The following is a 12,593-nucleotide window of genomic DNA, read 5'->3' on the forward strand; positions in this document are numbered from 1 at the left end:
AAGTGTAAAAGCCAGCATCTGTGATGGTATGGGGGTGTATTAGTGTCCAAGACATGGGTAACTTACACATCTGTGAAGGTACCATTAATGCTGAAAGGTACATACAGGTTTTGGAGCAACATTTGTTTTTTCATGGAATCCCCTGCTTATTTGAGCAAGACAATGCCAAGCCATGTGTTACAACAGCGTGGCTTCATAGTAAAAGAGTGCGGGTACTAGACTGGCCTGCCTGTAGTCCAGACCTGTCTCCCTTTAAAAATGTGTGGCACATTATGAAGCCTAAAATACCACAACGGAGACTGTTGAACAACTTAAGCTGTACATCAAGCAAGAATGGGAAATAATTCCACCTGAAAAGCTTCAAAAATTGGTCACCTCAGTTCCCAAAAGTTAAAAGGAAAGGCCATGTAACACAGTGGTAAAAATGCCCCCGTGCCAACTTTTTTGCAATGTGTTTCTGCCATTAATTTCGAAGTTAATGACTATTTGCAAAAAAAATAAAGTTTCTCAGTTTGATCATTAAGTATGTTGTCTTTGCAGTCTATTCAATTGAACATAAGTTGAAAAGGATTTGTAAGTCATTGTGTTCTGTTTTTATTTACCATTTTTACATCCCTAACTGCACAGCACAATTTCTGTACTACCACAGTCCTTAGAGTCTGAAGTATTACTACCATACAAAACAAGCTAATCTAATAACCTTTCCAAACAAACAGCTGGTTTTTGACCTTTCACCCAAAGTTGACTGAGAAAGACTTCAGCTCAGCGAGTGACCCAAATGAAGACAACCAGGATACAAAGTGGATGATGTACTTTATTTGGTTCAAACAATCGTATGTGACAAAAGGGAAAACTTGTTGATATAGTTACATCGTTCTATTTATATACAGGTGGTTCTCTTTTTACAATGTTTCTTCCGTGTTGAGGAAAGCGCTCTCATTGATTTATTTGAAAAATATTGTTGCCCAATATTTGCTTGAAAATTCATTAAATTCATCATGATCCACACACACAGCTACACTGAGGATCGATTATTATACATTTTTGGCACTTGAATATGTCTCCCAAGCATAAGGTGGCAGTGTGCCAAAGAAAAAGAAAGCCATCACCATAGAAGGGAAAATGAGCTCAACTGTTGTGACCATCATAAAGACCATCATGAAGATGGCATTAGCCAAGATGGATTAGGAATTGTTCTTTATTACTCTTCCATGTCATTTATGTATTTCATATTTTTATTACAGTACTTTATGTGTTCTGTGTACTGTGTATTCATATTCGTATCAGTTCCCACCTACACTGAAATTGGACTTATAAAGTGTCAGATGAACAAAACTTGTTCGTAACCTGAGGACCTCGTGTGTTCTAAATTACGTTTTTTGAGACAATTTTTGTACTGTTTTCAGAAAATATTTGGCCTGGGTTTTAAATCATGATCAACAAATTCAAACATAAGGGCACAAAATAATTCAATGAGCTTAAAAACTGTCAATAAACAAAAAAAGTATTAGTATCCATTTTGGCAATACTGGCACTGTATTTACTTACACGGCCTTTGGCAGGCAATGTCAAATAGTAGGGGTGTCCCGATACAACTTTTACATTCTTTTTTCACTTCTGTCACAATACCGATATTGACTATTGGCAAATACCGATATTGATCCGATACGATATCAGCAATATTCATACATACTTTTATTATTTTGTAGCGTGGAATGATAGAAAAGGTTTGATCCTGTGAAATTAGTCAAACAGATAACACGGTACAGGAGGTATGAAAAACACTAACCTATTTATTATTAACCGTCTGGAATGGACTTATGCTGCCTTTAAAGGGGAACTGGACTTTTAAAAAATGTTGCCCATCATTCCCAATCCCTATGTAAGACAAGAACACACATTTTTCTTTTTTAAATTCATTTTAAGTCATTAGATACGGCAAGTACGAAGTGGCTAACAATGCATCTAATGGGAGTACACTATTCCGCCCATAAAGCCCTCTAAAAAAAACACGCCAACAATACTCTATTTACATCTCATAACCTGGGAGCAGTGAGCAGCAGCGGTGGCCGCGCCCGGGAATTATTTTTGGTGATTTAACCCCCAATTCCAACCCTTGATGCTGAGTGCCAAGCAGGGAGGTAATGGGTCCCATTTTTATAGTCTTTGGTATGGCTCGGCCGGGATTTGAACTCGTGATCAAGGGTGATGGGTCAAATGCAGAGAATAATTTCGCCACACCTAGTGTGTGTGTGACAATCATGGGTACTTTAACTTAACTTAAATATTAACGATATTGTTGTTATAAGACAGGGGTGTCCAAAATGTTTCCACTGAGGGCCGCACACTGAAAAATCAAAGCAGGCGGGGGCCATGTTGATATTTTTTTATTTTAAAAACCAATACAATATATGTATAAAAAATATACATTTAGGCCTCCACTCAAGCTTGATCCCAGGGACCCCAAAGGGTTTTGTTAAAAAAAAAAAAAAAAAAAGTATCATTATTCAGTATTATTATTTTTATTATTATTCAAGTTTTAAATCCATAGATCAACATTAGGTCTATCTGTCAATATAACGTTTTTAAAGATTTAAGTCGTATGCTCTTTTTGTCAAAGAAAACCTTGTTTTTTTAAGGAAAAAACACAAAATATGCAATATTTTCACCCAATAACATTTTTAAGTGGAATATTTGAGATTATATAATAATTGGAGCCTTAAAAAGGTCAATAACTCATAACACCATTGATTTTAATTCATTATTATTTTTTGAGCGATGACACTTAAAAACAAATCACACAAAAATTATTGGGGAACCAAATAAAAAGTGTCAAAAAATAAATTATAAATTTTTTTTACTGTTTACTTTTAACACAATAATCTCGAGATCAACTTCAGATCTATCCGTCAATTGTAAGTTGTATTTTTGTTTATGTTTTTTGTTGTTCGTTTTAGGTCCTTCTTTGAAAAAAAAAAAAGACAGCTACATTTTTTATATAGCAAACACAAAATATGCAACATTTTCCCCAAAAAATATCTCAAAGTGCAATATTTAATGTGACGTAATTGGAGCCTTGGAAAGGTAAATAATTCATAATAACATTGATTTTCATTCATTATCTTTTTTTAAAGAAAGAAACAGCCTGCATGGCAGCTTTGTGTTATTAGAGTAAACATTGCAACATTTTCTTGTTACATTTCACCTGTTTGGTCTTTCATACCACTTTTTATGTTTTTAATCTTTTTAATCGTATTTCAAAATGGGCCGTTAAAAAATGACCTGCGGGCCGCAAATGGCCCCCGGGCCGCACTTTGGACAACCCTGTTATAAGAGCTAACGCAGACAAACTAATTTTCGTTGTACTGTGATCACAACTAGCTTATGCTGCTATATTGGCATCTTGAGCCAGTGAGCTGTTGCATCATCTCCGAGTTGGTAAAAGTTAATTTTAGATTGTAAATCATAACCTCTCACTTGTATAGAAGAAAGACATGGCCATAAACTTTGAAATTCAACTTAGATGGCGAGAAAGAAATGAAAAGATTTTCTTTTTTTTTTACCTGCGTGAGGATTATGAATAATTCTTCATTTAAACGGTAAGATATGAATCCCAGTGAGAGCAGACATTGTACAGTAAGTGATTATTTCATTATGTTTGTATCTTTTGTTTAGCACTTAGCAAAAGTGCTACTTGCTGGATCTGCTTATCACTCAGCTTCTAAAACATCCTCTGTATATTCAGGCTAAAAAATATAAGGTTCTGGCTCATTATTTGTCTCAAAGTAGTTTTTGTTGTCTCTCATGAAGTCTGTCATGATTAGTAGTAGTTGTTGTATTTGTTTTCAAGGAAAAAGAAAACGTTGTGATGCGTCTGTGAAATTAATGCGCCTCCCTGTATGCTTAAAATGTGCAAAATAGGTAAATATTACATGTAATTATGAATGTGCCTGTTACTGCATTACATGTATACTTACAGTGTGTACATTAAACGTTAATGGAAGTTTTTAGAGTGCTTTCTAGACAGTAGAGTGAATCCTATTACCTCCATTATTAGCTGACTTTTGTTAGAATGCATAAAAAAAGAAAAAAAAAAGTGTGTTCTTGTCTCCCATAATGATTGTGAACGATTGGCAACATTTAAAAAAAGTGTAGAATGGTTATCGTTTTTATGAGACTCCCAGTGGCCATAAAAATTCATGATGTTAAGATCCTGACACACTAAGTAAAAGATGCCGACAGGCTTTAGACTGCAATGATGTTCAATGAAGAACACTTACTACATACAGAATCTCTAGCTTGTGTGCTAAGCTGTTTTGTAGACACTAGCTCACAGTAGCCTATAGCCTACCATGTTTACTTTTTGTAAACAACTTGACTAAAACACAAGAAAAAGACCAACCTTCTGTGCTTATTGGAGGACATTTAGATAGTAAACACGCTGCGGGACTGCATGTATCAGACATTTTATACGCAAGCCGATATCATCTTGATTTTTTTTTTTGTGCATATCAGAATGATATCAATATTGTATCGGGACGTCTCTAAGCTTATTTATTTAGTTTACTTCCATTCTTGTTTAAAACCTTTTAAAGGCTTAGTTGGCCCCACCTTTTAGCTCTTATTTCCAAAATTGTGTACACTACTGAATTGGGGTCTTATGGCCCTTATGTGGACACTTATACTGCCATCTGGTGGTGTCAGAAGAGTACAACATACAATGGAATTTGGAATTTAGCATGTCACTAAACATGAAGTACACATTTGTTACTTATGGACTAAGTACATCATATCAAAAGATGATTCTTAGTTTTTATTCTAATTAGGGTCCAATAAGCCCAAATAGCAAAGAGAAATAAAAAAAAAAAAGCATGTAAACAAACAGCTTGGGCCTTAAGAGGTTTTAAGTTAGAAATACACATAATATTTGAAATAGTAAAAAGAATACTGCAGTTAAAAAGCACATTAGGTGTTGCAAACCAAACGTTATTGCACTTTTGTTTTGTTTTTAAATGACTGAGAAATGTACTACTTTTACATCAATCATTACATTTTGATTAATTGCACAAAACATGCAATTAATCATGATTACCATTTGTAATAATCGCTCACCGGTAAATATAGTAGAATTGAGTGAACTGAAAAACAGACACAATATTATAAAATAATATAAAAGTATTAAATAAAACAGAAGATAAAAGTGGTAAAAGTGTACATAATGCTGGAACTTTGCCTTGTTAGTTCGTGTCCGCCATGACGCCGTTTTAGGGTCTCAGAGTCTCTTGTTGTCCACTCAAGTCCGTCCACATTCACTGTGTGCGTGTCGACCTTTGGTCTTGCTTGATCCCGGTTGCAGTCGCCACGCAGTAGTTGGCTTTTTCCGAGGCGGTGAAGCCGGGGAGGCACTGACACTGGTAGGAACCCAGCGTGTTGACGCACTTTGCGTTTTTACACAGCGACATGCGCGTGTTCAGTTCCGAACACTCGTTCACATCTGGAGGCAGACAGAGGAGCAAAGAGCAACGCTTCAGTGCTTGCACGTCAACATAAGCGGTCGACGACACAATTGGCATTAAAACTGACTTGTGACTTTGTCCAAAGACAAGGAAAAGGCAGTGTTGGATAAAGTCGTTTAGTTATAGTTACTATTTTATCTCTCCAGTAATTACATTGAATTGTATTACTCCTTCATAAATAAAATCACTGCACGTAAGCGATGATATTACGGACCTTCGATCCCTCAGGCGGTACTGCATCAAAAAGCGACATCAGTGTGTAAAGGATATCACCACATGGGCTCAGGAAGACTTCAGAAAACCACTGTCAGTAACCACAGTCGGTCGCTACATCTGTAAGTGCAGGTTAAAACTCTACGAAAGCCATTTATCAACAACACCCAGAAACGCCGCCGGCTTCGCTGGGCCAGAGCTTATCTAAGATGAGACATTTCAAATTGTTTTTGGAAACTGTGGATGTTGTGTCCTCCGGAACAAAGAGGAGAAGAACCATCCGGATTGTTCTAGGCGCAAAGTTAAAAATCCAGCATCTGTGATGGTATGGGGGTGTATTAGTGCCCAAGACATGGGTAACTTACACATCTGTGAAGGCACCATTAATGCTGAAAGGTACATACAGGTTTTGGAGCAACATATGTTGCCATCCAAGCAATGTCTTTTTCATTGACGCCCCTGCTTATTTCAGCAAGACAATGCCAAGCCACATTCTGCACGTGTTACAACAGCGTGGCTTCATAATAAAAGAGTGCGGGTACTAGACTGGCCTGCCTGTGGTCCAGACCTGTCTCCCATTGAAAATGTGTGGTGCATTATGAAGCCTAAAATACCACAACGGAGACCCCTGGACTGTTGAACAACTTAAAGGCCTACTGAAATGAATTTTTTTTATTTAAACGGGGATAGCAGATCTATTCTATGTGTCATACTTGATCATTTCGCGATATTGCCATATTTTTGCTGAAAGGATTTAGTATAGAACAACGACGATAAAGATTGCAACTTTTGGTATCTGATAAAAAAAAGGCTTGCACCTACCGGAAGTAGCGTGACGTAGTCAGTTGAACATATACGCAAAGTTCCCTATTGTTTACAATGATGGCCGCATGAAGTGAGAGAGATTCGGACCGAGAAAGCGACAATTTCCCCATTAATTTGAGCGAGGATGAAAGATTTGTGGATGAGTAAAGTGCAAGTGAAGGACTAGTGGGGAGTTGAAGCTATTCAGATAGGGAAGATGCTGTGAGAGCCGGGGGTGACCTGATATTCAGCTGGGAATGACTACAACAGTAAATAAACACAAGACATATATATACTCTATTAGCCACAACACAACCAGGCTTATATTTAATATGCCACAAATTAATCCTGCATAAAAACACCTGCGTGTTTGTTATGCTAGCTCCTAGCTCCTCTGCTAGCTCCTAGCTCCATAGAACACGCCAATACAATTCAAACACCTGATCAACACACACAATCACTCAGCCCAAAAGACCGTTTACCTAACCCAAGGTTCATAAAGCTTATATATTTTTAAAAAGTTACGTACGTGACGCGCACATACGGTCAAGTTATCGAATGTTTAGCAGCCAAGGCTGCATACTCACGGTACCTGATATTCAGCTGGGAATGACTACAACAGTAAATAAACACAAGACATATATATACTCTATTAGCCACAACACAACCAGGCTTATATTTAATATGCCACAAATTAATCCTGCATAATAACACCTGCGTGTTTGTTATGCTAGCTCCTAGCTCCTCTGCTAGCTCCTAGCTCCATAGAACACGCCAATACAATTCAAACACCCGATCAACACACACAATCACTCAGCCCAAAAGACCGTTCACCTAACCCAAGGTTCATAAAGCTTATATATTTTTAAAAAGTTACGTACGTGACGCGCACTTACGGTACGGTACGTGTTATGCTAGCTCCTAGCTCCTCTGCTAGCTCCTAGCTCCATAGAACACGCCAATACAATTCAAACACATGATCAACACACACAATCACTCAGCCCAAAAGACCGTTCACCTAACCCAAGGTTCATAAAGCTTATATATTTTAAAAAAGTTACGTACATACGCAAAAAAAAGCCAAAGCTGCATACTCACAGTAGCACGTCTGCGTCTTTGTCATCCAAATCAAAGTAATCCTGGTAAGAGTCTGTGTTGTCCCAGTTCTCTACAGGCGTCTGTGTATCCAAATCAAAAGTCCTCCTGGTTAGAGTCTCTGTTATCCGAGTTCTTCCATCTTGACTGCATCTTTCGGGAATGTAAACAAAGAAGCGCCGGCTGTGTACTGTTGTGGCTGACTACGTTCGAAAAATACGTCCATTTCGCACCGACAACTTTCTTCTTTGCTTGCTTGGCTTCCTTCTCCATAATGCAATGAACATGATTGAAACAGATTCACGAACACAGATGTCCAGAATACTGTGGAATTATGAAATGAAAACAGAGCTTTTTCGTACCGGCTTCAATGTGGAAGGCATACCCGTGTTCGTCGGGCTACGTCACGCGCATACGTCATCCTCAGAGGCGTTTCGAACCGGAAGTTTAGCGGCAAATTTAAAATGTCACTTTATAAGTTAACCCGGCCGTATTGGCATGTGTTATAATGTTAAGATTTCATCATTGATATATAAACTATCAGACTGCGTGGTCGGTAGTAGTGGGTTTCAGTAGGCCTTTAAGCTGTACATCAAGCAAGAATGGGAAAGAATTCCACCTGAAAAACTTCAAAAATTGTTCTACTCAGTTCCCAAACATTTACTGAGTGTTGTTAAAAGGAAAGGCCATGTAACACAGTGGTGAACATGCCCCTGTGCCAACTTGTTTGCAATGTGTTGCTGCCATTAAATTCTAAGTTAATGATTATTTGCAAAAAAATTAAGTTTCTTAGTCCGGAAATTAAATATCTTGTCTTTGCAGTATATTCAATTGAATATAAGTTGAATATCATTGTATTCTGTTTTTATTTACGATTTACACAACTTGTCAACTTCACTGGTTTTGGGTTTTGTAACATAAACCTAAAAGAGCTCAGGATTTCAAACCAAATAAATACCGTATTGATGTTTTACTTGTTTTATACCACAAAGACTTCAACGTAGCCACTAAATGGCAGTGAAAGCACAGTGTAGTTTTATTGAATCAGAACTAATGATAGTACTAATCAACTATAATTACAGAAAGAAACTCCACCAGAGGCTTCCTTATCGTCCGCTGTCTGCACTGTTGTCCACGAGTTGCAGACATTTTACGTGTTTGTTTTTCTGCTTGAAATGTGTTAGTCCATATTAAACCTTCATTTATGTTCCAACATTAAGAACATTTGTGAACTGTTGAGAGCGATCTATAGCACAACTTTTTGTCGGTAAATGAGAGACAATGTGAGATTAGCATCACACTTCAACATCTCTAACATGTAAATGCTGCCTCTTTGATAGGTCAGCATTGTAAAAGAAAACATGTTCTTATTTGTCTTGGCCTGGGTAAATACATGTTAAATAAATATATATCCATCCATCCATTTTCTACCGCTTATTCCCTTCGGGGTCGCGGGGGGCGCTGGAGCCTATCCCAGCTACAATCGGGCGGAAGGCGGGGTACACTCTGGACAAGTCGCCACCTCATCGCAGGGCCAACACAGATAGACAGACAACATTCACACTCACATTCACATATATAAATGCATGTAAACATGTGAATGTTTATATACAACATGTTTTAAGACAGGGGTGTCCAAACTACTGCCCGCGGGCCAAGTGCAGCCCATAGTCTTCAGTGCGGCCCGCGAGACATCACAAGTTTTGCCTAAATTTAGTTCCCTGTGAATCAATTGGGAGTGATCTTGCTGCCCTCTTGTGGGTGACGTTAGAAACGATGGACAGTGATCATCAGTTTTATTTAGAAGTCAGAAGTCAATTTATATGACCCAATCCAAACAACTTTCCTCATTTAATGGTGTTAATCACCTATAAGCAACAAATAATGTCAACACACGGTCGCACATAACACACTTCCTGCTCATTGAACTTTACGGACATTATAAAACATGTTCAAGCACTAATTATAATTTAAAATGACAAATATATTAATTCATTAAAGTGCATGATGGGTGATATGCAAACACTGTCTCCACACTTTCCCATGTTTGCGCGTCTTCGCTGCTCGATATTTCTGACTGATTACAAAGCTTTAAGGATGTCGTCAGGGAAGTAAACAAGGTAGAAGTCGAACTTTCACATATTCTTATAATTCAATGTTTTATCGTTTATACTTCATATTGCATCGTCGTCAGGGTCTGATGTGGGGGCGGGGTTGAAGTTGCTGAAGTTATGTGTTGTTCAATCTGTTATAGAGTGCTTTAATCCATGCAAACTGAAGTGTTATTTTCATACAAATGATTGTTTTTACATCACAATCAACACTGTGCTGTGTGGCAAAAAAAGTGGTGTAATGTGTGTATTTGCGTATGTGTGTGTCTGTTCAAGCACATCCATATAACAGCATTTCGGCGATTACCCTCGAAAATATGGCTTTATCGCAGTTTGTACCGTATTTTTATGTTTGGCAAACTTCCCTGTACAATTTGGTATGACATTTTTATTATATCATTGCGCTCACCCATTAGGTGTAAAAGCAGCTGTGTAAACGTAATCACAGATCACTACGAGACAGCACACAGCTGTAAGAAATAATAATAAAGCAACTGAATTAGTGTAGTGATTTCAAAATCAAAAATGTATGTATATTCCTATTTAAAGCAGCACTAAGTAACTTGCCAAACTTCATAAAATATTTTCATAGCTTTTAAGATCATACAAAACCCAAAACCAGTGAAGTTGGCACGTTAAATAAAAACCGAATACAATGATTTGCAAATCCTTTTCAACTTCTATTCAACTTAATAGACTGCAAAGACAAGATATTTAATGTTCAAACTGAGAAACTTTTTTTTGTGTGCAAATAATCATTAACTTATGCTGTCTGTAAGTTGAAGTGGAGTGGGAATTGTTTTTTATGACACCTTGTGGGCACAATAATTCATGAAGTTAAGCTCAGGACACAGTAAGATGAACACGCTTGTTGAAGGATACTTTCTGATACCCTTGGACCTTGGAGACTTTGCATGTGTAAGTAATATGCAACTATAATTATTTGATACTATTAAGTATTATGTTCTCTTTTAGACTGCAATATTGTTCAATTAAGGCATACTTGCCAACCCTCCCGGTTTTACCGGGAGACTCCCAGAATTCAGCGTCTCTCCCGATAACCTCCCGGAAGAAATTTTCTCCCGATAAACTCCCGGAATTCAGCCGGAGCTGGAGGCCACGCCCCCTCCAGCTCAATGCGGACCTGAGTGGGGACAGCGGCGACAGTCTGTTTTCACGTCCGCTTTCCCACAATATAAACAGCATGCCTGCCCAATCACGTTATAACTGTAGAATGATCGAGGGCAAGTTCTTGGTTTCTTATGTGAGTTTATTGTTAGGCAGTTTCATTAACGCCCTCCCAGCACGGTAACAACACACAACAACAGCAGTCACGTTTTCGTCTACCGTAAAGCAGTTCGTCTGCCGTAAACAGCAATGTTGTGACACTCTTAAACAGGACAATACTGCCATCTACTGGATAGCCTCCGGAACACAGAAATTCAAGTATTTCTTTTATTTATATGTATAATAAAATATATATATATATATATATATATATATATATATATATATATATATATATATATATATATATATATATATATATATATATATATATATATATATATATATATATATATATATATTAGGATTGGGAATCTTTGGGTGTCCCACGATTCAATTCAAAATCGATTTTTTTTCAATTCAAAACGATTCTCGATTCAAAAACTTTTTTTTTTTTTTTTTTTTGAAAACAATACACAACAATACCATAATAATGCAATACAATTTAATTTTTGAGTTCTGAAATTGTAATTTCTTGCAGTGTTTATTAAGTGGTAATATGTCACATTTGTCCCAATTAACTTTATACCCTGATAAACAGCCATATTCAGTGACGACATTATTGATATAAAGAAGACAGGAGTTAACATGTGACAGGTAAAAAAATTATGTCACAATACATCGATAGCTTATTATACTGAGAGCCAATATTTATACCATGAATATTATTTTCACTTCTTATTTTTGCAGCTAAGGGTTCAATAACCAAATTAAATAATAATCCAGATGCAGGACATCCCTGTTTTACTCCTCTTTTTATCAAAAAAGGTTCTGAAATATGATTATTGGTTTTGACTGATGCCATGGGCCTTGTATAAAGCATCTTAATCCATTGTATAAAATTATCTCCAAATCCAAATTTACGTAATGTGCAAAACATAAATGACCAGTTTATGCGGTGGAATGCCTTCTCCGCATCAACAGTATATGCTGCTGTGGGATAAGGGAGACTTCTAGCATAGTAAATAACATTAAACAATTTCCTTGTATTGTCTGAAGATTGTCGACCTTCCATGAAGCCAGTTTGGTCAGTATGAATTAATTTTCCTATTACATTTGATAATCGTGTGGGTAAGATTTTTGCCAAGATTCAAAAGGATTGTCTATTCATTCAATACATAGATTTCAGCAGGATCTACCCCAGTCTGCTGACATGCAAGCAGAGTAGTAGATTTTTGTAAAAAGCTTTTATAATTGTAAAGGACAATGTTTTATCAACTGTTTGCAATGATGTACATTTGTTTTAACTATTAAATGAACCAAAAATATGACTTATTTTATCTTTGTGAAAATATTGGACACAGTGTGTTGTCAAGTTTATGAGATGCGATGCAAGTGTAAGCCACTGTGACACTATTGTTGTTTTTTATTTTAATGTGTAATGAAAATGTCAATGAGGGATTGCATTGTTATGGTATTGCTGTGTATTGTTTTGTTGGATTGATTAATAAAAAATAAAATAAAATAAATTTAAAAAAAAAAATCGATTTTTTAAAAATGAGAATCGATTCTGAATCGCACAACGTCAAAATCGCGATTCAAATTCGAATCGATTTTTTCCCCCACC

The 12,593-nt window shown here is 36.8% G+C and overlaps 1 protein-coding gene across 7 annotated transcripts in view; it reads right to left on the reverse strand.

Moving 5' to 3' along the window:
- Positions 1–796: 796 nt before the first annotated feature.
- The window catches only part of ltbp1 (latent transforming growth factor beta binding protein 1), a 318,864-nt gene continuing 307,067 nt past the window's right edge, over positions 797–12,593 (reverse strand). For all 7 annotated transcript variants that reach the window (XM_062058983.1, XM_062058978.1, XM_062058981.1 and 4 more), the window contains one exon: positions 797–5,494. In XM_062058983.1, coding sequence (XP_061914967.1) covers positions 5,310–5,494 — 185 coding nt within the window. In that variant the 3' untranslated portion in view covers positions 797–5,309. The remainder of the gene's footprint in view (positions 5,495–12,593) is intronic.

Source organism: Entelurus aequoreus, linkage group LG09, assembly GCF_033978785.1.
Source record: "Entelurus aequoreus isolate RoL-2023_Sb linkage group LG09, RoL_Eaeq_v1.1, whole genome shotgun sequence".
In the NCBI taxonomy this organism is placed as follows: Eukaryota; Metazoa; Chordata; class Actinopteri; order Syngnathiformes; family Syngnathidae; genus Entelurus; species Entelurus aequoreus.